This window comes from Heterocephalus glaber, unplaced genomic scaffold (genome assembly GCF_053883595.1).
Source record: "Heterocephalus glaber isolate CG9 unplaced genomic scaffold, H.glaber_assembly_v1.0 deba00001606, whole genome shotgun sequence".
Classification (NCBI taxonomy): Eukaryota; Metazoa; Chordata; class Mammalia; order Rodentia; family Bathyergidae; genus Heterocephalus; species Heterocephalus glaber.
The window spans coordinates 40,430,090-40,456,720 of NW_028258377.1; the positions used below are offsets into that span (position 1 = coordinate 40,430,090).

Below are 26,631 nucleotides of genomic sequence, written 5' to 3' on the forward strand. Positions count from 1 at the left end.
AATTTTTTAAATTATCATTTAGACCTTGTAGCTGGCGAGTCCTTGCTTATTTTACTGTGCCTTAGCCCAGAGAAAATGCAAAATAGCAACATAGAGATAGTGCATATAAAAGAGATCCATGCCATTATTCATCGGGTGTTGGTGGGTAAGGAGGGGTCCCATTCTCACTGATTAAAGATGGTGGAGTTGGAAGAAGGGAGAGACTCCTCTGACTCAATCAGCTCGTCCAGGGCCTGGTAGGTCCCCGTCACGAAGCCCACGAAGCCCAGGATGCTGATGAGGGCGTCCTTGGCGATGGTGAGCGGGCACAGCCCCTCGGAGGAGTAGGTGGCGATCTCTAGGAGTGGGGGGATGATGAGAGCCAGGGCACTGCTGCTCACGGAGCCCACCAGGGAGAGGACCAGGTCCAGGCGGGGGATGAGGATGGCCAGCATGCCTAGGAGATGACAGGGAGCAGGTGGAGAACCCCGGGCTTAGCCGAGCTTTTTCAGTGTGTTCTTAAATCCTCTTTTTAATAAATGATATGTTTCTCAGAAATTCAGTTACAGAAAGTAGCAGTTAGAAGTCCTGTAATAGCCCCCACATTCCTTAGAGAAGGTGCCTTAACATTTTGACCTATCTCCTCCCAATTGTTCTAATAAATACATTCACATTGTTGGGAAGCAAAACCTTTCTCTGCCAACTCCATGCCTGGGGAGGAGGTTGTCCACAATTGAACTAATAGTAGAAGTATTAGCATGAGAAAAAACAAGATTTATTTATGAGCTCTGGAGTTTTCAGATGATTTGGCTTCCACATCTGCCAAAGACAGCCGTTTGTATAGCCACTTGGTCAGGGGAACGGAAGGGAAGACCTCTCCAGATAGTGGATTTGAGTAATTGGCTGTTTCAGGATAAGGGTCAGCCTCTTATCTGGCTGTCAACCTCCCAGAGAAGGGCACTGACTCTGGAGTTAGATGACTGGGTTCACATCTCACTGCTGATTCTTAACTGGCCAATTAGGTGTCACTCCCGGTCTCAGTTTCCCCTTTTGTGAAGTAGGGTTTAGCATAGTTCTACCTTATGAGGCTTCCCGTGGGGACTGAATAAAATGTTATGAACTATAAACTAGGAAGAACCTAGCACTGTGCCTGGCCCACAGCAAGTATTCGATTAATGTCGATTCTTATGACTATTATTTGGTAAACTGGGTCCTTTGACTGGACAGGAATAAATCTGTCTAGAGTCCATGTAGGAGCAAGGTTATCCCAGTGAGTAACACGTGCAAAGCTTCAGAACAGTCCTTGAAATACAGTAAGTGTGTAATAAATGCTGGCTGCAGGACTGTCCCCCACCAACCTGGCTGGCTCCTGATGGCCCTCAGGAAACCTTGTGCTCTGCTCTCTACTCACAAGTCAGGCAGACCATGGCGAGGCGGACGGACAGGTCCACAGGCAGGGCCCAGCGCTCCGACACCCGGGAGACCGTGAAGGGCACGATGATCTCTGCCGGGACATAGAACTGCAGGGCATAGGTGCACAGGATGCCGACGATGTAGAGGAGCTTCACCGACTGGTACAGCCTGTGGAACAAACCAGACCCATGCTCTCCGGGAACCAGCCTCTGCCCTTGGGACCATCCCCGGGGCTGCGGTTCCCCTCTAGAGTCAGGGCGAAGTCACAGCAGAAAACACAGTGAAGACAGAGGGAAGCATCATGGATTCAATGCCAACAGGCGGGAGGGCACCGCTGGTGAGGCACAGAGGACCCTGAGCACGGGCACACATGGCACCTTCACCAACCATGCCCATGGGGCCATTAGTGCGGATTCAGAAGAGAGAGGCTCAGGTCAGACACTTTCCCAGGGAGACACGGCTATGAAAACCCTGAATCCAAAAGACTGCGGTGCTTTTTCGTCCCTGTCAGTCCCTAGAAATTCTCTGGATCCCCAAAGCTCTTGGCATTTACCCAGCTCCCCACAAATGTTGCTGCTTAATTGGGAGAATCCCAGGAAGAAGAGTTTATAAATGAGGTTGCGTGGAGCCTGGGGGCTGAGGGGATGGATTAAAGGAAAGACAAGGTTACTTGTAGGCTAGGCCAGAGGTGGAGAAAGAGGGTGTGTAGCTTCAGGACATGTTGAGTTCTCTCAGAGTTTCTTTAGGACCTGAGGAGACATAACTGTTTTCCTTTAGTTCACTAATGTAGTAGGGCCAACTCACCACACTGGAGAAGTGTGTTTGGTCACTCCTTAAAAAAACCTAACTTCCGTATTTTTGTGTTTCTCGCTTACACTAGTCCTGCTTCCTGGAGCATCCTGATTACTCCTTTTCCAACAATCCAAACACTACTGGTACCCTGAAATCTTCTTTTGAGCAGGTACCACAGTTCAGATGCTTTTAGAGACGGCCCAACATAATCCTCAGGAAAACTCTGCTTTATAGCTGCAAACTGAGGCTCCAAGAGGTAAAATAAATGAACCAGGAGCATAAGCCAGTGGGCCAGGGAGCTGGGGCTGGGACCTGGAGGACTGAGTTGTATTACTGGACAACCACTTTCCTGCTGTCCTCTCTCTCTCTCTCTCTCTCTCTCTCTCTCTCTCTCTCTGCAGATTGAACCCAGGGGCAAACTCTACCACTGAGCTACATGCCCACTCCTCTTTATTTTGAGACAAAGTCTTGCTAAGTTGTGCAGAGTGGCCTAGAACTTTTTTTTGATCCTCCTGTTTCAGCATCCCAAATCTGTGGCTGTCTCATTCTGATGTGTCTTCTTTCCTCAGAAATCTCCAAGGCCTAGCTGAGCGTGGTGGCGCACTCCTGTGATCCTAGCACTTGGGAGGCTGAGGCAGGAGGATCACTGTGAGTTTGAGGCCAGCCTGGGCTACATAGTGAGTTCAAGGCCAAGCTGAAGTACATAGTGAGACCCTGCCTCAAAAAATAACCAAATCTCCAAGGCCTGTTTGTTACTCTGGAGGATACGGTAGAGTCTGTGTGCATTTACAATCTACCTCTCTGACTCTACCCTGTTGCTAGAGAAGACAGTAAAATTTCACCACCATAGTCCACACCCTACTCTGTCTAGACTGGCATCTGTGTGTAGTAACTCGTTGGTGACTGACATTTGTGGGGAAAGAGCCCCATTTGGGCAAATTAGGTCCCCTAATGACTGTTTGGTTAGAAAGACCGAGTCATCCTGGAGTTAACCATCTGTCTCTGTGTGGGCAAAATGCCACACAGTGTAATATGGGGTCCTGTGTCTGTTCACAGATGGCACTGTGGAAGGTGGTGGCATCAAACTGCTCCGTGAACTGGGTACATTGGGCATAACATGCTTACAGATGCCAGTGGTCCCCCAGATTGGTGTTTTACACCTTTTTATCCAGGCCACCCTGACTAAGGGGATGTGTACCAGTGGCCGTGATGAGCCGGACTCGGTCCCCACCTCGGTAAGCAGGACTGGAAGTGCTGGCGCCCCCAGACTTCTCCCTCCTGCCTTCCTCCGTGCTTGTCCCTCCTCTCCCTAAATGGCGAGATTCTCACTTCTGCCCTCGCTTCTGAACCATGTCCCCATCACTTTAGGTGATGTGGCCTAACTCAGTGGGGAGCTGCTGTTGGAGGAGGAGCTGGGGACCCAGGATTCCAGTGACAACTCTGCTTCTCCCCTCCAGATCTTGGCTTCCCGGCTATGGAGGGGCAGAGGATGAGAACGGCATGTTTCCATCCATCCCTCAGTCCCGCCACCTGAGAGTCCACGAAGGTACCAACAGTTGGGCAGGTTAAGGGTTATGCTGGCTCTGATGTTGTCTCCGAAGCGCAGGTAACCCAGAGCCCCGATGGCGATGTACAGGGCGGTGATGATGGACATTCCCAAAGACAGGATGGCAGGGAAGTGGCGGGTATCCTTCATCTTGTTTTCCAGAGGCAGAACCTATGGAAACATCACAGTGCAAGGAGAGAGGAAGTAAGAAAACCAGCTAACCAACAACAAAACTAAACTGTGAATATATAAATAAGAGAAAGGCATGCCACTTCTGGGAATATATTCAAAAGCATTGGAAGGTGGGACTCAAAGAGGTATTTGTAGACTCATGTTCATCCAAGTATTATTCATTGTAGCCCCCCAAAATGGAAACAATCCAAGTGTTTATCCGGAAAATGGATAAACAAAGTGCGGTATATCTGTGCAATAGTATATTATTTAGCCTTTTAAAAGAAGGCAATTTGGACACACACTACAATATGGATGAACCTTGAGGACATTCTGTAAGCGAAATAAGCCAGTCTCGAAATGATCGATAACATATGCTTCCGCTGACAAGAGGTATCTGAGCAGTCCGGTACACAGGGACACACAATAGATCGGGGCTGCTAGGGACTGGAGCGAGGGAGGAGTGGGAGTTATTGCTTAGTGAGTACCACTTCAGCTTTGCCAGGTGAAAAGCATGCTGGAGAGGGATGGCAGCAGGGGCTGTACAGCGTGTGAATGTATTTGCCAAACTTGCACATCAGACTGGTTAAGATGGAACATTTTACGTTAGGTGTATTTTGCCACAGTGAAAGAAAAAAAATGAAAGGGAAAAGGCGGGGAGGAAAAGAAGGAAGAAGAGGAAAAGGGAAAATGGGGAAGAAAGAAAAGGAAGGGGGAAAGTGAGGGAAAGGAAAAGAAGAGGAAGGCCTGGAAGGACAAGATGAGCAGGGGCCACCGAGAGCTCCACGGGTTACCCGGATGAAGGAGCTCAAGACCTGGCCAGCAGGAGGCGCACTCTGCTCAAACAGCGATAGTCTTAATTTTATTAACATATCAATTCTACACATTAATAGATATTTCCATACACGAATACAGCGTGAACTGATCAAATCCAACCCTCCTCACCACTGCTGCCAATCTCTAGTTATCACGGTCCTATTTTCAGGTCGACAATTTTTAGCTTCCATATATGAAAGAGAACCGGCACTTATCTTTCTGCATCTAGCTAACTTCCTGACACAGTAACTGCCAATTCCACCCATTTTGCTGCAGATGCCAAGATTTCCTCCTTCTTCATGGCTGAATTGTGTAGGCATACCAACTTCTTTATCCAATCACCTGTTGCAGGGCATGCAGGCTGATTCCATATCTTAGCTGCTGTGAAGAGGGATCCTCAGTCTGTTGACTTCATTTTCTGTAGCTGTGTACCAAGAAGTGGGACAGCTGGGCCATACTTTTAACAGTTCACCTTTTAGCTTTTGCAGACCCTCCGTGCTGTTCTCCATAATGGCGGTGCTAATTTACGCTCTCACCAGCAGCGAGACCCCGAGGGTCTCCCTTTCCCCACATCCTCACTGACATTTACTTTTTGTTTCTTTTGGTAACTGCCATTCTGACCAGGGTGAGATGATACCTCGTTGTGGTTTTTACTTGCATTTCCCTGAAGGCTAATGATGAGCATTTTTCCATCTATCGGTTGGCCATTTGTATTGTTTCTTCTGAGAAGTGTCTATTCAGATCATTTGTCCACTTTGACTGGATGACTTGGGAGGGTTATTATTATGCTTTTTGAGTTCCTTATATATCCTGGCTGTTAACCATTTGTCAAATAGTTGGTAAATACTCTCTCCCATTGTGCAGCTTGTCTCTTTGCTTTGTTGTTTCCTTTCCCGTGCAGAAGCTTTTGGTTTGAATTAATCATAGTTGTCAATTTTTGCTTCTGTTTGCTGTGCTTTGGGGACCCAGAAAACCGTTGCCTGCACCAATATCTTGAAGTGTTTCCTCCTAGGAATTTCAGAGTTTATATCTTACTTTAAGGTCTTTGATCCATTTGGAGTTGATTTTTGTGCAGGGAGAGAGAGAGAGGTCAAGTTTCCACTTTCTGCATGTGAGTGAGCATTATAGTGGTGAGTTTCCTGATTTTTTTTTCTTCTCTCTCTCTGTTTAAACTCAAAGGAAGCCTAAATCCTAAAATTATGCAGTAGGCACAGACAGAGAAACAAAACAAGGGCTAGGGATTTAGCTCAGTGGTTCTGCTGCCTGCCTTGCAAGCGCAAGGTCCCGAGTTCAATCCCCAGTACAAAAAAAAAAAAAAAAAGAAAGAAAGAACAAGACACTCCAGGAGAAACCTTTTAATTGGCCAGAGAATCTGGAATGAGGACTGCTGTGGGAGAGAGAGCCTGAACCCAGACCCTATTTTTCTGTTCTTTGTATTAGCTCTGGGCCATTCTCCCAGGGCAAGTTCCAGTTTTGTATCAGTGACTGTGATGGTCACCTGCGCACCTAAAGATCTAACATAAAGAACTTCTCTCTCAGCCAGGCAACTGGGAAAATGGGCTCCAGGAGTCTGAAGAGTGTAGGGAAATCAGGACTAGGTACATCATTTATGGGGCCTAATATAAATGAAAATGCAGGGCCCCTTGCTCAAAAACCAAGAACATCAAGGTGGTGAAAGCAGAGCATTAAGCTGAGGAGGGGTTCTTCTGGAGGTGGAGCCCTACGAGGCTGTGCAGGTTGCATACCCATGAAGCTGGCTCTGGAAAGAATCTCTATTATTTTTCTCTTCCTTTTATGTGAGTATTTAACTCTAGAGGCAGACTGAGCCACAGGAACTGCATGAAAGTGCAGGAAAAGTAAAATCCTGGATTTCTAGCCAGAAGACCAGAACAAGGAGACAGTAGGAGCTGGTGAACATGCAGGAGAACAGAGGAGGCAACTGAGAAAGTGATCCCTGACACCTGAGAGTGAAGTCCTGGGCTCAGCTCTGAGCTGACATGGAGCTGATATGGAAAAGTTTTAGATAACTTAATAGATTGAATATCAAGGTAGTTGCAGAAGCAAAATAAGTAATGTGTTCTTTTAAGATTTGCTTTTCCTGGAACTCCTTGTTTAAGGTGATGATTATCTGACTCTAACCTGTAACTTCATTAACCTAACAAAGTTACCAGGCCAGGGTGAATTTACAATGTATATGTGCCTATCTTGTGTCTGTGACTTGTAAATAGGAACTGGAATTGTATTTACACATCAAAGACCACTAGGGATGAGATAATGGCTAAAAAGGACATAAAAAGGGAAACGCTGAACAAAGAGGGGCGGATACTGACCAGACTGGTTTCTGGCATTCCGGCCCGCTCCAGAGAAGAAATTTTATTATTTTATCCGAATTCTGTGTCTCTGTGTATTTCTTTACGAGGTTTCCGCAACAGAGCGAGCTGAGGTGAAGTAGCAAAGCAGGGTTTTGAGAACTGAATTACTGTGTAGATGGCCATCTATGGACTTCTTTGCCCTCGACATACAAGGGGCCACAAAAACCTCAGCAACTCTCAAGGGAAGAGACAACAGATACTGTTCTGGTTAGGTGTAATCATCAACTCAATCAGATTAAGAGACACCTGGAGAGGAGATTGGATCATGGAGGTGCTGTTCTCCTCAGTGGATTAATCCCTGACCCTCACAGGTGACTGTAGTGTTAGGAGAGAGTCACTGGGATTTGCCTTTGGAAGGTGTTCTCTCTGGCTCTGTCCTTTACTCTGCTTCCCAGCTACCATGAACTAGCAGCTTTGCCCTTCCACACCCTTCTATCGTGATGTTTCTGCCTTTGAGCCAGCTGACCATGGACTAAAACTCTAAAACTGTGAGCCAAAAATAAACCTCTCCTCCTTTAAGTTGTAGGTGTCTGGTATATTGCTCCAGCAACAGAAAAGCTGACCAGTATAAATGCCAACCCTAAAATGACTCAAATGTTGGAAAGATCTGACAAAAACTTTAAACTACCTATTATAATCATGCTTCCTAAAGGGAGAACACTGTTGAAATAATTGGACCAAAATAAAAGAAGTAAAAGCAAAATAAAAGAACTAAATGGAAACTGTAGAACTGGAAATAACAACTTAAAAATATCTTACTTCAGAGGCTTGATCGCAGAATGTAGATGACAGAAGATACTCAGTGAACTTGAAAACAGATCAACAGAAATGACCAAATCTAAACAATACAGAGAAAAAGCTTTCGAAAAATTTGAATAGATCCCCAGAAACCTGTGGGATATATAACTAAAGGTCTAATGATTAGATCATTGGAGCTGCAAAAGGAGAAGAGAAAAAGGTTGGTGCTGGAAAGAATTTGAAAAAGTAATGGTTGAAAACTTTCCAAATTAAGAAAAAGACATACATTTGCAGATTTAATAAATTAAGTTTAAAAGTTGAGTATCAAATAGAACAAACTCAAAAGAAAACTGCCACATAGAACTATTTAAAACTGATGATTAAAAATATCATGAAAGTAACCAGAGAGAAACTATCACACCGCTTGTCAGAAACGATCAAAGGCTAAAGACACAAAAACTGTATTTTCAAACTGATCGAAAAACTCCTAGAAGTCAGTATCATGAATAGTGTGCCTTTCAGGAATAAAGGCAAATAAAAATAATTTCAGAGTAAACTTTTTCTGTTAGACCTGTTCTAAAAGAAATGTTAATGGAGATTCACTTAACATTACAGGTTCAAGATGCCTCCATTTTCCTACAGATGACTTTTTCATGGCTGAATAATACTCTACTGGGTATATATGCCACCTTTTCTTTTTCCATTTGTCTGCTGATGGGACACCTAGGCTATTTCTATAGTTTAGCAGTTGTGAATTGCAATACTATAAACATGAATATGCAAGATCACTATTGTATGATGACTTTAACTCTTTCAGAAATATATCCAAGAGAGATACAGCTATGTCAAATGAAATTTCTGTTTTCAGTTTTTTGGAGATATTTCCATACTGATCCTCCCATAGTGGTTGTACTAGTTTACATCCCCACCAGCAATGTAGAAAGGTTCCTTTATCCCCACGTCCTTGCCAACATTTGTTGTTTTTGTGTTCTTGACAGCCATTCTTACTGGAGTAAAGTGAATGCTCAGAATTGTTTTGTTTTGTATTTCCTTAATGGCATAATAATAATAATAATAATAATAATAATAATAATAGTAATTTTTGTTTGTTTCTGTTTTTGCTTTGTTTTTTGGTACCAGGGATTGAACTCGGGACCTTGTGCTTGTGAGGCAGGCAGCAGAACCACTGAGCTAAATCCCCGGTCAATAATAGTTATCTTTAGACAAGGTCTCACTAAGTTGCCCAGACTGGCATTGCACTTGAGATCTTCTTGCCTCCCAAGTAGCTAGGATTATGGGTGTGTGCCACCATGCCTGGCTTCTGATGGTGTTTATTGGATTTAGATGTAATACACATGGAAATATAACATAAAAGGAGGATATTAAAGAGACCTATATGATGATAAGTGTCTCCACTCCTAGGCCGCAAAGACTCATGCACATCACTTTATATAAAACACATTTAGTCCACCTCTAAGACTTGCCAAAGTCCTAACAGTTTCAGAAGTGCTGGAAAGTCCAAAAGTTTCCTCTGACACTCAAGCAAACTCTTAGCTGTGAGATCCTGGGAAAAATCAAAACCAAGTTGAACACTGCCAACATTCAACAGCACAGGGCAAACATTCCCATTCCAACAGGGAAAAATAGGAAACAGAAAGGAGTGGGACCCAAGCAAGACTGAAACCCTGCAGGGAAAACATTAAATCCCACAGTTCCATGTCCAGCATCCAGAACAAGGTGTGGCTGAGATGTACACGCCAAATGGCTGGCCTGGCCCCTATAAGCATTGCCAGCAGTTGTAACCCTCAAGGTTTCTTTCTTGGGCAAGGCTTTCTACCTCCTTGCAGCTTTCCTCAGATGCTCCATGTTCCTGGTTTCTCAACATTCTGGGGTCTCCACTGCACTTTCACCTTCACTCTCACAGTTTCACACACTGCCCTCTGGGGCACCTTGTGTGGCCTCCCAGGCCTCCTAAAATCCAGGTGGAAACCTCTCTGACTCCACAACTCTTTTATTCTCCATGTACCTAAAACTAGCACCATGTGGATGATGCCAAAGTCTGTCACTAGTGGAGCAGGAGCTAGGCTTTTTTCCATCTGGCCTGTGGTTGCAGAGGCCTTCAGTTGCCTGGATGGCTGGTCAGGTGAAGTGAATCCCAGGGAATCAATTCCAACAGGGTGTCCTGGGACTCTCTTCTCAAAGCACTCTTTCACTTTTGCAGGCCAAATTGTAGAAGCTTGCTCTTTCCCAATATGGCCCTTAAGCCATTTTTCCCATTTGTCCTGTTGTAAAGTAGTTGGCTTATTTTTAATGCTAGTCTTTTTGGCAACCAAGCTGTCTTCTGGTTCATCTTTGCAGGCCCCAACTTTATCTGAGCTTCCTTTCTGGCCAAACTGAAATTTAAAACATTCAGCAGTGCTGCTTGCTCTTGGTTTTCAGTATAAACCTGGCTAAATGCACGAAGCACTATCCATGCTACACCCTGAATGTTTGTTTGCCTTGAAATTTCTTCTGCCAGATTAATTAGGCTGCTGCTCTTAATTTCAGTCTCCCACAAAGTCTCAGGACAGGAGCAAAATGTACACAAGTTTTCTGCCAGAGCATAACACACATGGCTTAGAGGCCCACTGCCAATGGCATCCTTTTTCCCAACCGAAACCTCCTGAGACTGGTCTTTACTGTTTGCATTTCTGTCACCATTCTGGTCTCCTGAGTGCTGACCAGTATCTCCCATCAAGCTAGGCTCACGGCATTCTAGGGCTGCTTCTCTAGCTGGCATCTCCAAACCTTTCCAAACTCCTCCCAAGAACCAGTTCCAAAGGCTTCCAAACCACATGGCCAGTAGTGTCATAGCAATGACCCCACCTCTCTGATACCAAAATCTTTCTTAGTCATATCCCTCATGACTTCTGGAAAATATCTTACACCCACAACTTAAAGGAGGAGAGGTTTATTTTGGCTCACGGTTTGTAGAGGTTTCAGTCCATAGTCGGCTAGGTCCAAGGCAGGGTGGTATGGCAGAGGAGCATTGCTCATGGTGTGGTAATGGGAAGCAGAGAGAGTGAAGAAAGGTGCAGTGAAGAGATAAGCTTTTCGCAGGCCTTGCCCTCAGTGATCCACCTCTTCCTACCAGATTCTGCCTCTTAACAGCAAATCAGCTATAAGCTCCTCAGTGGATGAATTCATTGATGGGATCACGCTACCATGATCCCATCACCTCCCAAAGGCTTCACCTGTGAGCACACGAAGCTTTGGGGAGATGTCTAGGTATAGATCATGACAGTACGAATTCTGCCTTTTACTAGCAATGGTAAAATATCAACCCAAAGTATGCTGTGGAAAGTTATAGATGTACATTATAACTGCTAGAACAACCACTAAAAGCATTTTTAGGGCTGTAGATTTAGCTCAGTGGCACTGCGCCTGCCTTGCAAGTACAAGGTCCTGAGTTCCATCCCCAGTACAAAAAAGAAGCATTTTTAGAAAGATATACAGTTTAAAAGTCAATAGATAATTTAAAGTGGGATACTAAAAAGCATTAGAGCCATGCATGGTGGCACACTTCTGTAATCCCAGCACTGTGGGAGGCTGAGGCAGGATGATTACAAGTTTGAGCTTAGCCTGGGAAGCTTAACAAGACCTTGTCTCAAAATAAAAAAATTAAAAAAGGGCTTGGGCTGTAGCTCAGTGTGAAGGCCCTGTGACCAATCTCCAGTACTTAAAAAAAGAATTCAAATAATCCACAAGAAGGTACTAAAGGGAGAACTAAAGAAAAACAAAAGTAACTTGCCAGGGATTTAGCTCAGTGGTTCTGCTGCCTGCCTCGCAAGTGCAAGGTCCTGAGTTCAATCCCAGGTACAAAAAAAAAAAAAAAATATATATATATATATATATATATATATATATATATATATGGCTACAATACAATATAACTACAAGTTGTCTAACCATACCAATAAAAGGATAAATATTATCAATTGATTTAAATAACAGGACCCAACCATATGTTGCCTTTAAGAAACACACTTTAAAGCAAGATAAAATAAACAGGATTGCATATTGCAAAAAACAAAAGTATAAACCAATATTCCTATGAATGTGGATACAAAATTGCCTAATAAAATACTAGTAAACCAAACCTAGGGGCACATTAAGAGGATTATGTATCATGACCATGTGAAATTTATCCCAGGAGTGCAGGGTGTTCAACAGATGAAACTAATTAAAGTAATATATCATATTAATAGAATGAAGAGGAGAAAAGCCATATGATGACTTGAATTCTTGAATTAATGCACAAAGAACATTTAACCAAATTCATTTCACAAACACTTAACAAACAAGGAAAAGAAGGAACATCTAAACCATTTAGCAAAAGAAATCATCTAAAAGAAATCTACAGTGAGCACCACACTTAACAGTGAAAGACTAAAAGCATTCCTAAGATCCAGAATAAGGCAAAAATGTTTGCATCTGTCATTTTTATTTAACATTATACTAGAAATTTTAGCCCAGCCAATGAGATACAAGAAGAAAAAAAACCCAAAAGAAAACATTCAGTTCACACACACACACACACACACACACACACTCACACACACACACACAGAGAAGAGAGAACTAGCTATTGGCTACCACATAAGTTTGACAAAGTTGCCTGATACAAAATCAGTGTGCAAAAATCAGTTGTATTTCTATATACCAGTAAGGAACAGTATGAAGAGGAAATAAAGACAGTTCCATTTACAATAGCACCAAAAAGAATAAAGTACTCAAGAATACATTTAACCAAGGAGGTACAAGTGTTGTGTGCTGAAAACAACAAAATACTGCTGAAAGAAATTAAAGACCAAGAAATGCAAATTAACATAACAGTGAGATTCTTCTTACTCCAGAAAGAACGGCTATCATCAAGAAATCAAATAATAGGGCTGGGGATTTAGCTCAGTGGTTTCACCGCCTGCCTTGCAAGTGCAAGAACCCGAATTCGATCCCCGGTACCAAAATAAATAAATAAATAAATAAAAAATAAAAATAAAATAAAATAAAGAAATCAAATAATAAAAAATGTTGGAGAGCCTGTGGGGATAAAAGCACCCTTCTACATTGTTGGTGGGAATGTAAACTAATATACAACCACTATAGAAATCAGTGTGGAGATTCCTCAAAAAACTAAAAATAGAAATTCCATGTAACCTAGCTAGTCCTCTTCTAGGTATCTTTCTGAAAGAGTTAAAGAGATCATATCACAATGATCCATGGATACCCATGTTTATAGCTGCATAACTTATAATAGGTAAATCTTGGAAAGGACCTGTATGTCCATCAGGAGATGAATGGATAAAGAAAATGTAATATTTATACACAGTGGAGTACTACTGTGCCATAAAAAATAAATTTTAGTAATTTGTAGGAAAACGGATGCACCCTGAGACCATAATTAAGTGAAATAAATCAGACACACAGCTTAACTATGGCATGGTTTCTCTCAGATGAGAAAACCAAACCATAAATAAATCAAAGAGCAAAATAAAAGATAGATCATAGGAAACAGGGAGAGAGATGTTTTGCAAGTTGTAAAGGACCAAGAGGTAGAAGAAGGGAGAGGGGAAGGGAAAGGGACATAAAAAGACTTAAGGTGTGCTATGTATGTGCACCAACTCCACACCATGGATGTAATGATTGTGTACCAGAAACGTGTACTAATAAAAATAAAAATTAGAAAAAGAGAAAGAAGTAGAACTAGTCTGAGGAAAATAGAGGAACAATGAATTTCTCCAAACCTCATTTTTCAAAAGCAGTGCCTTGGCTGGGAGCGCTGTAGTTCAGAAGTTTAGCCCATGTCTAATGTGCAGGAGCCCCGAGTTCCATCCCTAGCACCGCAAACCAGACAAAACACCCCAAAAACAAAGACAAAAGGCAAGGACTAGCACAGATGCAGAACGACTGGGATGTTCCTACGTTCTGGTGGGAGTAAAAATTCTGAAAACTTCTAGGAGATTTCTTAAGAAGTTAAAGATACATGTGAATCTGGGACCTTGTAAACAGAAATCAAAACCTGTACACAAAGGCTTGTAGCAGCATCATTCATAGGTGCCACGAACAGAAGCTACTAAGATGCTCTCCAGCAGGAGCACCAATAAAACAAAACGTGGTACAGTAATGCCCTGCGGGCGAGGACAGAGCCACTGACACGTGCAGTGGCAGGGATGGTCCTAAAGGCGTTAGGCTATGTGGGGAAAGGAGCCAGTCTCAGGAGGTCACACACTGCCTGATCCCATCCCTAGGGCATTCTTGAAAAGATGAAACAACAGACAGAACAGACGGAGCTGTCAGGATCTGGGTACAAGAGTCGACCAGAAGTCACGAGGGATTTGGGGGTGAAGAGCCGCTCTGTATCCTGGCTGTCATGTGTCTATGACACTGCACTTTTCGAAGCTGATGGGAACGTATATCCCCCAAAGTTAATTTTAATGTATGCAAGTAAAAGTAAATTAAAACTAGATGGATAGCACTACCCTGGCTCAAATGTGGAAGTAGAGACTAACAGTAATCCATGTAAATATACAATTCTTTTCTGTTTACAACTTTATATTTAATCAAATCTTTTCATTTAAATTGTTTGCCATTATTAGTCTTAGTTTTAAAAGGTTAGAAAACTCAGGCTGACAGGAAGAAGAATATGTAATTAGACACATTGAGACAAAAAGAAAACTGTCTCGTGACCGCCTCTCTGTTGTAATCTGCTTTTCCTCTGCTGGTGACAGTGGCCCCAGTGAGGCCGGGGGACTCTCCCTTTGTTTCTCAGCAGGCACCAGGACAGATCGCCCAGTTCAAACCTTACCACACCGATGCTTTCGAATGAGAAGATGGCCGTTCCAAAGAAGAGCGGGTAGGTCTTCCAGCTGGTGGCCAGCGGCAACCGGCTGGGGTCTGGAATGCCCTGAAGGAGAGAGGAAGGCAGTGAGTGAGCTTGCCACTCAGAAAGCACATCAGAGCTCCTGGAGGAGAGAGGTACTCTGGGAGGAGACCTGAATGCTTTTTAATTGAGTGTCGAGATTACTTCAAAAGCAAGTAGGCAATGATCAGCGTGGATTTTAACACTGGCCAATCTGAACACGAGGGCATTGTCAAATCCTGAAGGTCAGCATCTCACGGAGGAAGTTCAGCTCATTAGAAACCTCCAAAGAGAACCCTACATGTCACAGGCTGTGCTGAGCTAAGGTACCCAACAGCATCTGTAAGAGGCCTGTGGCCGTGGCTCTTGGAAAGCACTGTTGCTGTGATTGTAGACTACACTAGGGATCCCAAAGGAAGTAGCTAAATGTGAAAGCCCCTTTCTTTTTCCATGGGCAATAAGTTGAAGGAGAGGCGAGGGTATAGAGTAAATATGCTCTGTACTCTCTGACCCAGAATGTGAAAATAATCACAGAACCATTTTCCTAATTGAATAGTCTCTGGAATTGTCCAAAGCTAAATCAGAAGTAGCTGTCTCATTAGGAAATTCAGTGTTGTAGAATCCATCAGTAACTCCTAAGGAATACAGGACTGATCTGTAGTTTTTCTAAAATGTTTGTTATTTTATTATTTTTATTAAGTTCCCTGGACAATGTAACTTTTATGGTCCCTTGTGGTTTCTGAAAGAGAAAAGCATCTGAAAGTTGTTGGGTATATCAAGGATTTTCTGGAGCTTAAATGCCTATGTAGTGTTGTCTACTATAAAAGAAGAATTAGAAAGACTAGGAAGGAAATTGAAGGAAAATTTAATATCCACAACCCAAAGATATTGTCATTAACATCATAAAAGACTTGTTTATGGTTTTTGAGATTCTGTTTACACTTTGGTCACTAGATATTAGGCCTTTTTCCCTACAGTGTTCCCTGGGGCAATTTTGGGTGCCAGGAATTGCAGCCTAGAGGATATAAGAGTATGGCACAAGAAGCTAATTTTTTTCTGCCTTTTGCTGCTAGCTGGTCATTATAGGGATGGTCTATAGTTTACCAATCAAGATGCTTTCCTTACAAAGCAAATGCAATATTTTTGAAAGCCAGAATTTAACATAAAAACAGGTGTTTGGAAAAGCAACACGAATGAGTATACATCCAGGTGAGCGAGATAGTGCAGACGTCCCTGTGCAAGCAGTTTACAAGGGGGTGGGTGTAGGCCTAAGAGTGAGCAGCACACTTACCCCTCCGTGGGGTGGCCCTCGACACCCAGCCCTTGGTCCCTGACTGGCACAAAGGCCCTGCCCCTGGCGGCATCGGTGAGTGCCATGCACGGACCTGGGTGATATGCTGGGCGATGATGACCAGGCTGACCAGCATGCTAACGTTGGCCAGCAGGGAGAAGATGGTCAGGACCCGGAGGTTCCGGATGAGGACCAGCAGCGACAGGAAGGGCAGGAAGGCAAGCATGTAGAGCCGTGAGTCCATCGTGGGCGTCAGGGTCATCGTCTTGTTATTGTGGCAGTTGTGGGTTGTGCCATTGACAGCTTCTATTACCTGCAGAAGGAATGGGAAAAGCAAGAGAGAAAACAGATCTTCTGACGCATGAGCTCAGCACGTTGCCACAGTCGAACTCCATCATGAAGGAGTCGGGCTGAATTTAGAACTTTTTACTTTAAACCCTGCATACTATACTTCTTCAAAGGAGGCTATGCAAATACATCTGATAAAAATTATTTTAATGACCGGGCTTATGGCAGGTGTTTGTTGGCTTTGGGCACTGATTTATGGTAGTGAATTCTCTCTCACTGCCTAGTGCAGCCTTGGAGGGCCATAAATCACAGCTGATGGCAGGGCCTTTGGCTCAGGCTGGGGCTCTCGAATGTCTCCCAGGAATCGGAATATAAATCTCCAGTCAAGTAACAAAAGGACAGAAATAGAAAAGGGTAAAAATTAACTCTAAAAGTGGACCCTTTGGAAAGAGCCCAATAGCTCTACTGCCCAGCTGCTGGTCTTTTCTGAGAACTGCCTTTAATTTTGCCAATCTCCTGGCACTAAGCACATTTTCTAATCAAATTGCCCCAGAATCTGCTTCTTTGGCTTATTAAAAAAAGACCCACCATTTCCTGTTTCTTAGCTGACCCCAGTGACTGTCTCCTCTTCTTTCTTCACTTGCTTTTAGCCAAAAGGCCGAGAAGCGATTCCTTTTCCTTCTTACTGATTCACTGATTGATGGCATTGCTGGGGATTGAACCCCGGCTTGCATGTGCTAGGCAAGTGTTCTGCCACTGAACTACATCCCAAGCCTATAAGGTTTTTTAATTGGACCAATACTAGCATTTCTTGTTTTGTGTTGCTTTTGTTTTCTTTTTTGAGACCAGGTGTTGGTATGTAGTTCCAGCTGGGCTTGAAATCATTATGTAGTCCAGCCTGGCCTTGAACTCGAAGCAATCTTCTTGCCTCAGCCTCCTAAGTGCTGGGATTACGGGCGAGTGCCACCATACCACACCTGGCCCCAAAGCATTTTAAATAGAGAACTCTTCCTTGTGTGAATTGGGCCATCCACTGAAGAACACTTAACACCCCTGAACACCATCCAATGGGACTATTAACATTCTCCATTCGTTATAATAAGAAAGAGCTGAGAACACCCTGTCCTAATGCATATGCACAGCTCGTACACCCCTCTGGCAGAGTCCTTGGTGAGTGAATGGTAGTTTAGAGTTTGCATGACCTAATTGGTACAAGCAATATGACTGTGCAAGCATTAGAAGTCACCACAGAACAATTAGAACTAGAGTTAAGCAATAAGAAAATATAAAAGCATTGTTAATTTCAGTGTGCATGGACAGTCATGGTGACACCTTGCAGCATATTCATCTATATATTTTCCGTACAATGTCACAAGTTATGCATATGGCACACATTCTTTTTATCTTATAAAATGGCAATCAGAGCACAAACTTATTTTGAAACCCCCTTTCCACTTAAGTATACACTGTGGATACATAAATATGGAGCATTGAGTCTCGTATCTCCATAATACCTCACGACACAGGAGAAACACCTGGAAGATGAGCCAGGCATCCAAGGCCTCTATCCTGGGCCCTGCCCAGACCTCAGGCCTCTTCCTTTCTCTTGGTGACTCCTCCTTCTGTCGGCCATTGAATGGCTTCTCCTGAGCAAGACCCATACAGTCCTGCCTCTAGGTTTCCTCCCATCCCTTCTCCCACCCTGGCTGCCACCACTTTTCCTCCGAGCTGCCCGTCAGTGCCTGGTCCAGACGCGCACCTGTGAGCTCTGCGTGTGCCCATGACTCTGCGCCTTGGCCTCGGGGTGTTGTCAGCGGCAGGCTGATCTGGCACCAAAGTATTACATTGATATTTTGCTTTTATGTTTTAGAACACACCCTGCTTAACCCATAAACTTCTCAAGACAGTCCTTGCCTTGATAATAAACACAGCTGGTAAATAAATGTAGCGAATAATAGCTATAGATAATAATAAAGGTCCAAGACTGCTTTCTGTAGAGCAATCTGGCAGCATGCTTGGATCAGTAATTCCACAGCTTAATATCACAGTATAGTCCAGAAATGGAGCGCTTGCTTAGCATGTGTAAGGTCCTGGGTTCTATCCCCAAAACAAGCAAAAACAACACACAACCAAAAAAGAGGAAATAAACGACTGCACAAAGACTTGTGAAAGACTCATGTGTCACCACAACAGATTATAGACGTAGAAAAACAAAAAGAAATAAATGAAACATCTAGCAGTAGAAGAGTGATCATGTTATGGTCAACCTGTGTGATGAACTATTATGAAAGTATTAAAAATGACATTTAAAAATGTAAGGTCATTGCAAAGTGGTAACCAGTTGCTTTGGTCAGCTTTCTGTCATGATGATGATATAAATGAGATAATTAGCTTTTGAAGGAAAAAGATTCACTATGCCTTATGGCTCTGGAGGGTCCAGTCCCTACCAGTGGCTATGGTGAGGAAGGGTCCACATGGGAGCTTGTGGGGGAGCACGACAGCCCATTTTGTCAGGCCAGTTCTGTGGGTTTACTAACATTTTCACATTTCTAAGATTTTGGTATTACTGTTAAAAGAAGAAAAAGAGCTCTAAAAAGTAGCCTTTCTTGTGTAAGCTATTGATTAAGGATGGCCTCTGTTATTACCCATATTCTTTTATTCTAAGTTCTGTAAGATAACTTCTAGGTTAGATCAGGACTTCCTGAGGATGAGCACCATTAAGTCGTTGGTAAATAGCTAAAGGTAGATAAAGATCCCCCAAAGAAGATTAGGCATCATGTGTACACACACAAACAGACACACACACACACACACACACACACAGAACCCCAATTTTTGAAACACTATTAGGGTTAAGTTCCAAAACAAGAGGGCTGACAAACTCCAAGGGTCCTTCCCACTCAGGATCTTAGAGGTCCACCTCAAGGAGGAGTCCAAGGTCCTCGGCAAAGGGTACCATGGCAAAACTAACCACATGCACATGCCCAGACGCCTCCCTGGGCTGGAGGCTGGGCTCTCTGACAAATCCAGTCTCTAAGGGGGACACAGGACTCAGATGAAGAAATGTGTGACTACCAGAAGAGCCTGCTTTTCCATGCTTCCTCCACCATCTTTTCTAGAAGAGTGTACCTGTTTTAAATTATCAGCCAGAAATACTATGTACACACAGCAGAAACCCAGCTGGGTGACCACAAGGAAGACGCTCACGATGTGCCTGGAAGAAAGGAAAAGAGACAAACTTGTGATAAAGAAGCTGACTCTTCAGTTCTACTCCTCGACCTTGTGCCCTGTCCCCAGGACTTGGTGGCCCTGTACCAGCACCCTCGTCTTCCCACCACAACCAACGAAGGGGCAGTAAGAATGAAGTAACAATAGTTCTTTTTAAAAAGTGGTTCTCTAACACGCTCACACTCTGAGCACAGTGAATGGTAAAATTCTTCAAGCCCAGAGCTTCCCCCACCTGGCCCTGCGGCATTCCTTTCCTCTCCGTGGTTACTGCTGAGGCAGGGCAGGAAGCGCAATGTTTTACTAGCTGTCCTTAACATGTAAAGTATTCTTCCTCCCACGTGCCAGACACCCAGTTGGGCAGTGAGGACACGGAAGTGACACATGGCCCTCCCGCTGGTGCCTCGCAGGCTAGTGAGAGGACAGAAATGAGCCTGGGAGATTATAACGTGGCATTAAGGGCCACGGCAAGAAGGACATTTTATCCAAATTATGGGAAGACAGAGAACCTTCTCAGAAAAACCGCTGCCTGAGCAAGTCCCTAGGGAAGGAGAGAAACAGAGACAGAGACAGAGAGGCAGAGACAGATGGAGACTGGCAGAGAGGCAGAGGGAGAGTACAAAGAAGGAGAGGAGGAAGAGGAGCAGGAAAAGAAGAAAGCATCTCAGCAGAGGGAGCAGACAGATTTCGTGAGCTGCTGTGTGTGGAGCCCGCTGGAGGAGAGAGAGGAGCTGGAGGAGATTCTTGCAATAATGGAGGAGAAATGGGCCCGGGGATTGAGCTCATTGGTGCTGCTGCCTGCCAAGGTCCCGAGTTTGGTCCCCAAAAGACAATACTAATAATGGGGGAGAAAGAAGGCAGCCGCCCGGACGGAGATGGCATCAGGATGAGAGAAACACTTGAAAAGATGCTGGGAAACTGGAACTCGCGGAATCTGAGAACCGCCTACTTCCGGGCTCAAAGGGAGAGCGAAGGCCAAGAGGACTTAGGGCTTCTGACCCAGACAGGGGAAAGGGGAAACTGGGAAGGAAGAGCACGTTTGAAGGGACAGGGAAGCAGTGATGCATCCAGTGCCTGCGTTGAGCTGGAGTCCACTTCAGGAGACAGCAGACAGCAGCCAGAGCCCCGAGGCAGCCAGTCAGCATCGGAGAGAGGAGGAGGAGGTGGTGCACTAGACCCCGGGACCACCGGTGTTTCACAGAAACCAAGACACGCTCAGCACACAGCAGGGGACGGTCAGAAAGCCAGGACAGAGATGAGGGGCGGCGCGGGGAGAGGACGCTGGGAGAGCAGCGAACCTAACCGTTCCCTCCGCGACGAGTTCTCAGGCCAGGGAGGGCAACAGCGAGGTCTTTAGGGCGCCGAGGAGAGAGCTTCCTGCAGGTGTGGGACAGTGAGACCAGGCAGCGACAAGGGTGTGAGGACCCGAGGAAAAGGAGGCTCTTCCTTCACCAGCGGGAGAGCGCTCAGTCCTGGCGGGATCTGTCTGGCTCCTCCCTGGGGACTACAGCACCGCCTGACACATCCTGCGATTCAGGAAGTGCTGTGTGAACAACCGTATGTGGCATATAAGGTAGGATGATGGCTGTAGGCTGCTGTAAGGTCCAGGAAGGGTTATTATTATTATTACTGTTATTATTAAATAATGGGGATTGAACCCAGGGCCTTTGCACTAAGCTACATCCCCATTCCTTTTTCTATTTTTTATTTGGAGACAGAGTCTTGCTAAGTTGCCCAGGCTGGGCTTGAACTCGCAATCGTCCTGACTCAGCCTCCCAGAGTGCTGAGATTACAGGTGTGCCCCGCCACACCTGCTTTAATTTAATCAAAATTTTTTCTAGTATTGGGAGGGATAGAACCCAGCTCCAAGCTCAAACGAGGCTTCTGAACAGGCATAGAACCACTTCCAGCGAAGAGGTGGGCACCTCTGGACTGCCATACCACTGCTCCCAGCGCAGAGGAGTTTCCGGGTTGCTGCCCTGCCGCGCCCACAGTGGAGGAGGCATGTGGGATGCCGTACGGCCTCTCCCAGCTTGTAGAACACTTCCGAAATGGCTCAGAACCGCTCACAGCGAACAGGAGAATGCTTTTGGTCCACCATACCACATCTCCTGCCACGGATAGAACCCACTGGACTCAACCAATGAGCTACACCCCCAGTCATTTAAAAATTTTTAATTTTAAGACAAGATTTTGCTGAGTTGCCCTGGCAGCACTTAAACTTGTGATCCTCCTGCCTCAGCCTCCTTCAGTGTGGGGATTATAGCCATGTACCACCATACCTGGCTAACTTTATTATTTTTAAGATGGAAATGCGTGAACATACTGAAACGCTGAGCAGCAAGGCCTACAGCAGAGACGTTACCGTAAAGGAGGTAGTTAGAGGCACGAGGCCCCGTACGGAGCAGAAGCTCCCTTGTACCCCAACAGTGAGCAGAAGAAGGGGCCGTGACGGCCGAAGCCGCCCGCCGGTGACGCCGCTGTCCCCCCGTCTCCTTGGTCCGCTCAGAGGCTGAGCTGACCCCATCCGTGGCGCAGCCTGGGCCTCAGGCAGGCGGCACCACCGCGGCCTGCAGACGGCCATTGCGGGCGGGGCCGCGGCGAGGGCGGCAGGCCTCGGACCGGCAATGGCGAGGTGCCGGCGGGCCTCACGGGAAGACTGGGGTGCAGGCTCAGCCTCAGTACCAGAGGACGGAGGCGGTGACTCGGCGTCACCCCAGGGGACTGCTCAGGGAGGAGCTCAGCCCAGCAAAAGGCCCTCGCAGCCTCGGTCCCTTCCTCCCCTCACGGCCATCCTTTCTCTCAGAGAACTCTTCCGCCCTGACTTCGTGTCTCCTCCTGGAGCGGGGCTCAGCTCCGGGCGCCTGCCGGACAGCTCCACAGCGCGCCATCGGCCCGGTCAGCCGGATCCTCCCTTTCCTCTTGGCCCGGGACCCAGTCCCCGGCCACGCCAACACTTCCTCCCCGCCACTGCCACCGGCGTGGCCAAGCCGCCTTCGCCACCGTGTGGTCACGGTCCGGCCCCTCTCGGGTCCGACTAAGTCCGCTCTCCCTCCCTCGCAATCTCTTCTCCCTGTCGAAGCTGGACAGATCTTCCAACCATGCAAACACGGTCACTTTCCTGCTTAAAACTCTCCAGTGGCTTCCTGGTTGCTTTCAAGAAAAGCACACTGGCCAGAGATTTAGCTCAGTGGTTCCGCCGACCTGGATGTGCGGCCTGCTTGGCCCCTGGCTCCTTCTCCGGCTTCACCTCCTGCCGTCCACCCTCCGGCTTCCTGGTCTTGCTGTCCCTGCACTGTCCCGCGTACCTTGCTGCTTTGCAGCCTCACACCTGGTCTTCCTTCTTCCTGGACGGTCAGCCAGGGCCCTGCCTTCTTTTCCCCCAAGTGACTCCTTGTTCTTTGCGGTGTCTTCCTTAGAATGCCTGGCCCTTCCATGCCAGGGAGCCCCTTCCACTCGCACCCCACATCGGGCGGTAAGAACTACTCCTCTCTGTGACATTTATCCTGGCGGTTACTGATGAGCTCTGTGACAGCAAGGCCTGGTGTTTGCCTCGGTCCCTGCAGCATCCCAGGACCCGGCACAGGGGAGCCCTTGGACGAGAGTGGTTTAATCTGAGCGAGTAACTTGAGTAACTTCAGCCGTGTCTCAGTGGACTGAGCACCCTCCCCGGAGGCGAACAGGCAGCAGTCTGGCCAGCGAGCCCTGCCCGTGGAAGGCCTGACATTCTGTGCCACACAGGCCACCTTTTGGGGACCCGCCCCCAGCAGCAGCATTTCCCTGCCCGGTCCCCCCTCACAGGACACAGCCCAAGGCCGAGCAAGATACCTCCCCCAGTGGGCGCGGCTCCGGAGCCAGACGCTGGGGCTGGCTTCCAGTCCGAGCATCACCGTCTCCCCGTAGTCCATAAAGGGCTTGTTGAGCCTGCAGGAGAGAGCACACGTGCAGCCACACGTCACACACTCACGTCCGACACCAGAGCAAGGTGGGACACAGCGGAATGTGTGGGGCACAGTGGCCACAGGCCGAGGTCTGATGCTCGGACCCCTGGCAGTCACCCCATGGCGCTTCTTCCCTTCACGGTAACTGCCTCGGGCACAGCTAGAGTAACAGCAAGGCCTCGCAGGGTATGGCAGGCTCCATAGCCACAGAAACCCCTGGCCACTCAGGGTGGGGCAAGGGCCTTTGGCTCCAGTTTACAGGGGGCCAGCAGGTAAGCTCGGTGACCGCCTACGCTGAGCTCCCAGCCCTGGAATGCTCTTCTTTTCTTGCCCTTCTTGGGGAAAATGAAGAAGTAATTTTTTCTTTTTGTACTGGGGATTGAACTCAGGGGCTTCGCACCGAGTTGTATCTCCACCCCTTTTGCTTTTGAGCCAGGGTCTCATTGAATCTCTAAGCTGCCCAGGCTGCGTTCAAACCTGCGGTCCTCCTGCTTCAGCCTCCCAGAGTGTACCCCCTACATGTAGGGTGTGTCTGGGTTGCCCTGAGAGCCAGTACCTGTGGAGTTGCCCCGGGGCACTGTGCTCCTCACCTTCGGCAGAAGTGCTGGGCACACCTGACCAGGATGTGCATGCAGTGGCAGGCAACGAAGCCCATCACCAGCAGGCTGAGTGGGCCGACCTGGAGGACAGCAGGCGGGTGGCCAGAGAGAAGAGAGCAGACTTACAAAGAGCAGTGAGTCAGTCGCACAGGTACCACTGGAAACAAAGAGCTTCCACCAAACTGTTTCCAAGCCATTTTTAGCAGGAACAGCTATTCTTTCAAATGTAATCCCAGGTAGACTTCTAATAGAGTGCAGAAAGCAATCCAGCGGGACTCTGTGGGAGTGGGGGACCCAGGATCCTGGCCACATACCCCCTTGGTGACCTCTGTTGGTGCGCCCAGAGAGACCCAGGCTCTGCAGAGCACAACTGGAGAACTGGTCATAGCCCAACCCTTGTGTTTGACAGAGGAGACAGGCCTGGGAGTGGCCCGGCGACTTGCCAGGACCACAGGAGCCTGTGGCAGAGCCAGAACTGAGCCCCGGGCTGGCAGGCTGAGTCCAGGTCTGGGCCACCTAGCCTCCTGGAGAGGCTGCCACTGCAGAGCATCCTACACTGTCAGAGCCCCGCCTACTCTGTGCCACAGCGGCCGCCCTCTTACCAGGATGCCTGCGTTCTTCACTGCCAAGGGGAGGCCCAGGACCCCTGTGCCCATGTTGCCCTTCACCAGGTGAACCAGGGTCTGGAACGCTCTGCAGGGGAGGACGGTGATAGGAGGTGAGAGATTCGGCAGCAGCAGGTGGACCCCGGCTAAACTGGGCAGCGAGACTCCTGGTCCCTTCTTGGTCCCCGAGTCCCTCCCTGGCCCATCCGGGTCCCTCTAGGGGGCCAACTACCCCACTTTACCCAGAACTGCTCCCATTTCCGCAGCTAACACTCAATACACGCCCTTGCAGTGCTCACCAGATGAGACACCATGCTAGGCACTGTATACTTATTTCATCTGTTTATCTTCTTGTCAAGACTATGAAGTCTTTGCAGGTGGAGAAACTGAGGCAGGGAGATTTCTAAAGATGATTTGTCCAAGGATATAATTCAGAGCCAGGATTTGAACCAGGGCGACGCCAGGTGCTGTTCTGCATGCTCACTCGTGCTGCGCTCCCTTCTGAGGCCCAGACAGTGAGTAAAGGGGCGGCCCTGTTTCATCAGGGAGGAAACTGAGGCTCAGAGCTGGGGCAGGTCCTAGATCAAGGTCACAAACTAATGGTAGAAACAGGGAAAAGGGAATGGGGCAGGCTGGAAGCAGAGTCACCGTGACTTCTGAACAAACAGGGCAGATGACATTGGTCCTTTGGGGATTGGGCTCCAGAAGGTTTTTTCCTCTCAGCTGGGGAATGGCGGTCCCCACCCCCAAACAGAAATGGAAACACCCACTCTTTCATTGAGACCTCGGTGAAGGTTGGTCCAGAGGTCACGGACTCTAAAGTTCTGGGGAAAAGCTCTCAGCGGTGGATCACAAAGCAAGCCTACTTCTACTCCTCGAAGCTGCACCCGAGGTAAGCCCTGGGTTTACGCCCACGACTAGAGAAGCCTTGGGAATCCCCCAGAGGTGCCTTCTAGGTAGGAGACAGTCTGAAAAGCAGCAGGGCTTCTGGAAGGAGCCTGTTCTTTGGAACTGGACCAACCAGGGGTTAAGACTCAAAGCCACTGCTTAAGGGCACTGTGCTCAGCTTTGGTGAACCCTGCAGGTGCTAGGAATAATGAGATTTGGAAAGGACTGCCCCGAATCCCCCGTCTCTACGTTAAACCCTTCAGTCCTCCAGCTTGACGAGGGTTACAGAGAACAGCTGGGGAGGAAGGGGGTGGAGCGTCCAGTGCCCGCATGCCTGTCCCCCTTGCTGTGGGCGTCAACATTGCTGACTGCGCGGCCGCCGACGCATGCACCCTGTGGCCCCCTCTGATGGGCTTGTTTGGCAACTGGGAAAAGGTGAATGGGCCACTTAGGAAAGTTCTAACTAAAGGACTTCGGAAATCAGAATTTAGCTTGTGGCCACCCACAAGCTAACTCAACTTCTAGTCATGCAAGACTCTGGATGGCAGCCAGAAGGCCCGGGCTCTAGACCTAAATCCTTCTGTGACCGTGGGTCATCATCACCGGAGTGGACAGGCACTGCGGGGCCTTTATGTTGTCCAGGAACCTGAGGGCCCAACCCGAGAGGACTGAGCTATCATGTCACGGCCGCAGGGAGGTTCTGTCACTTGCTCAATCAAGGGAGTAAGCAGCTAGTGGGGATTCCAACCAAGGGGCTGAGCCTACAGGTGTCACACTGACCTGGCCACCGGGCTTCAAGATCCCCTCTGGCTCCCACTTGTGAAATTGTACCAAAACCAGGTGTCCGTTTAGGGCACCAGAGCCTCTGTCGGAGAAAGACCCCCGTGCAGCAGAGGCTGCGCCCCCAGAGTGGCCCAGCAGGGAGCCATGGAGAGGGGCGTCCTCTCAGACACCGTCTCCCTCCCGGCTGCCCGGCCTCTCATCCCCACTTAGTTTCCATGAACGTCAGTCAGCCTTTAATTCACCACACCGAGTCTGACAGCAGGGAAGCAATAAGAGGTGCCACTCG

The 26,631-nt window shown here is 47.2% G+C and overlaps 1 protein-coding gene and 1 long non-coding RNA gene across 2 annotated transcripts in view; one reads left to right on the forward strand and one right to left on the reverse strand.

Moving 5' to 3' along the window:
• Slc36a2 (solute carrier family 36 member 2) overlaps positions 1-26,631 on the reverse strand; it is a 27,575-nt gene continuing 944 nt past the window's right edge. The window contains exons 2-10 of the mRNA XM_004836672.3: positions 24,672-24,762; positions 24,061-24,149; positions 23,358-23,453; positions 19,434-19,518; positions 16,111-16,329; positions 14,672-14,770; positions 3,735-3,901; positions 1,391-1,560; positions 1-436 (exon numbers count right to left, since the gene is read on the reverse strand). Of these exons, the coding sequence (XP_004836729.2) occupies positions 165-436; positions 1,391-1,560; positions 3,735-3,901; positions 14,672-14,770; positions 16,111-16,329; positions 19,434-19,518; positions 23,358-23,453; positions 24,061-24,149; positions 24,672-24,762 (1,288 nt within the window). The 3' untranslated portion in view covers positions 1-164. The remainder of the gene's footprint in view (positions 437-1,390; positions 1,561-3,734; positions 3,902-14,671; positions 14,771-16,110; positions 16,330-19,433; positions 19,519-23,357; positions 23,454-24,060; positions 24,150-24,671; positions 24,763-26,631) is intronic.
• The window catches only part of LOC147823025 (uncharacterized), an 11,463-nt gene continuing 9,590 nt past the window's right edge, over positions 24,759-26,631 (forward strand). The window contains exons 1-2 of the long non-coding RNA XR_015444882.1: positions 24,759-25,189; positions 25,398-25,566. This is a non-coding gene — a long non-coding RNA (uncharacterized LOC147823025). The remainder of the gene's footprint in view (positions 25,190-25,397; positions 25,567-26,631) is intronic.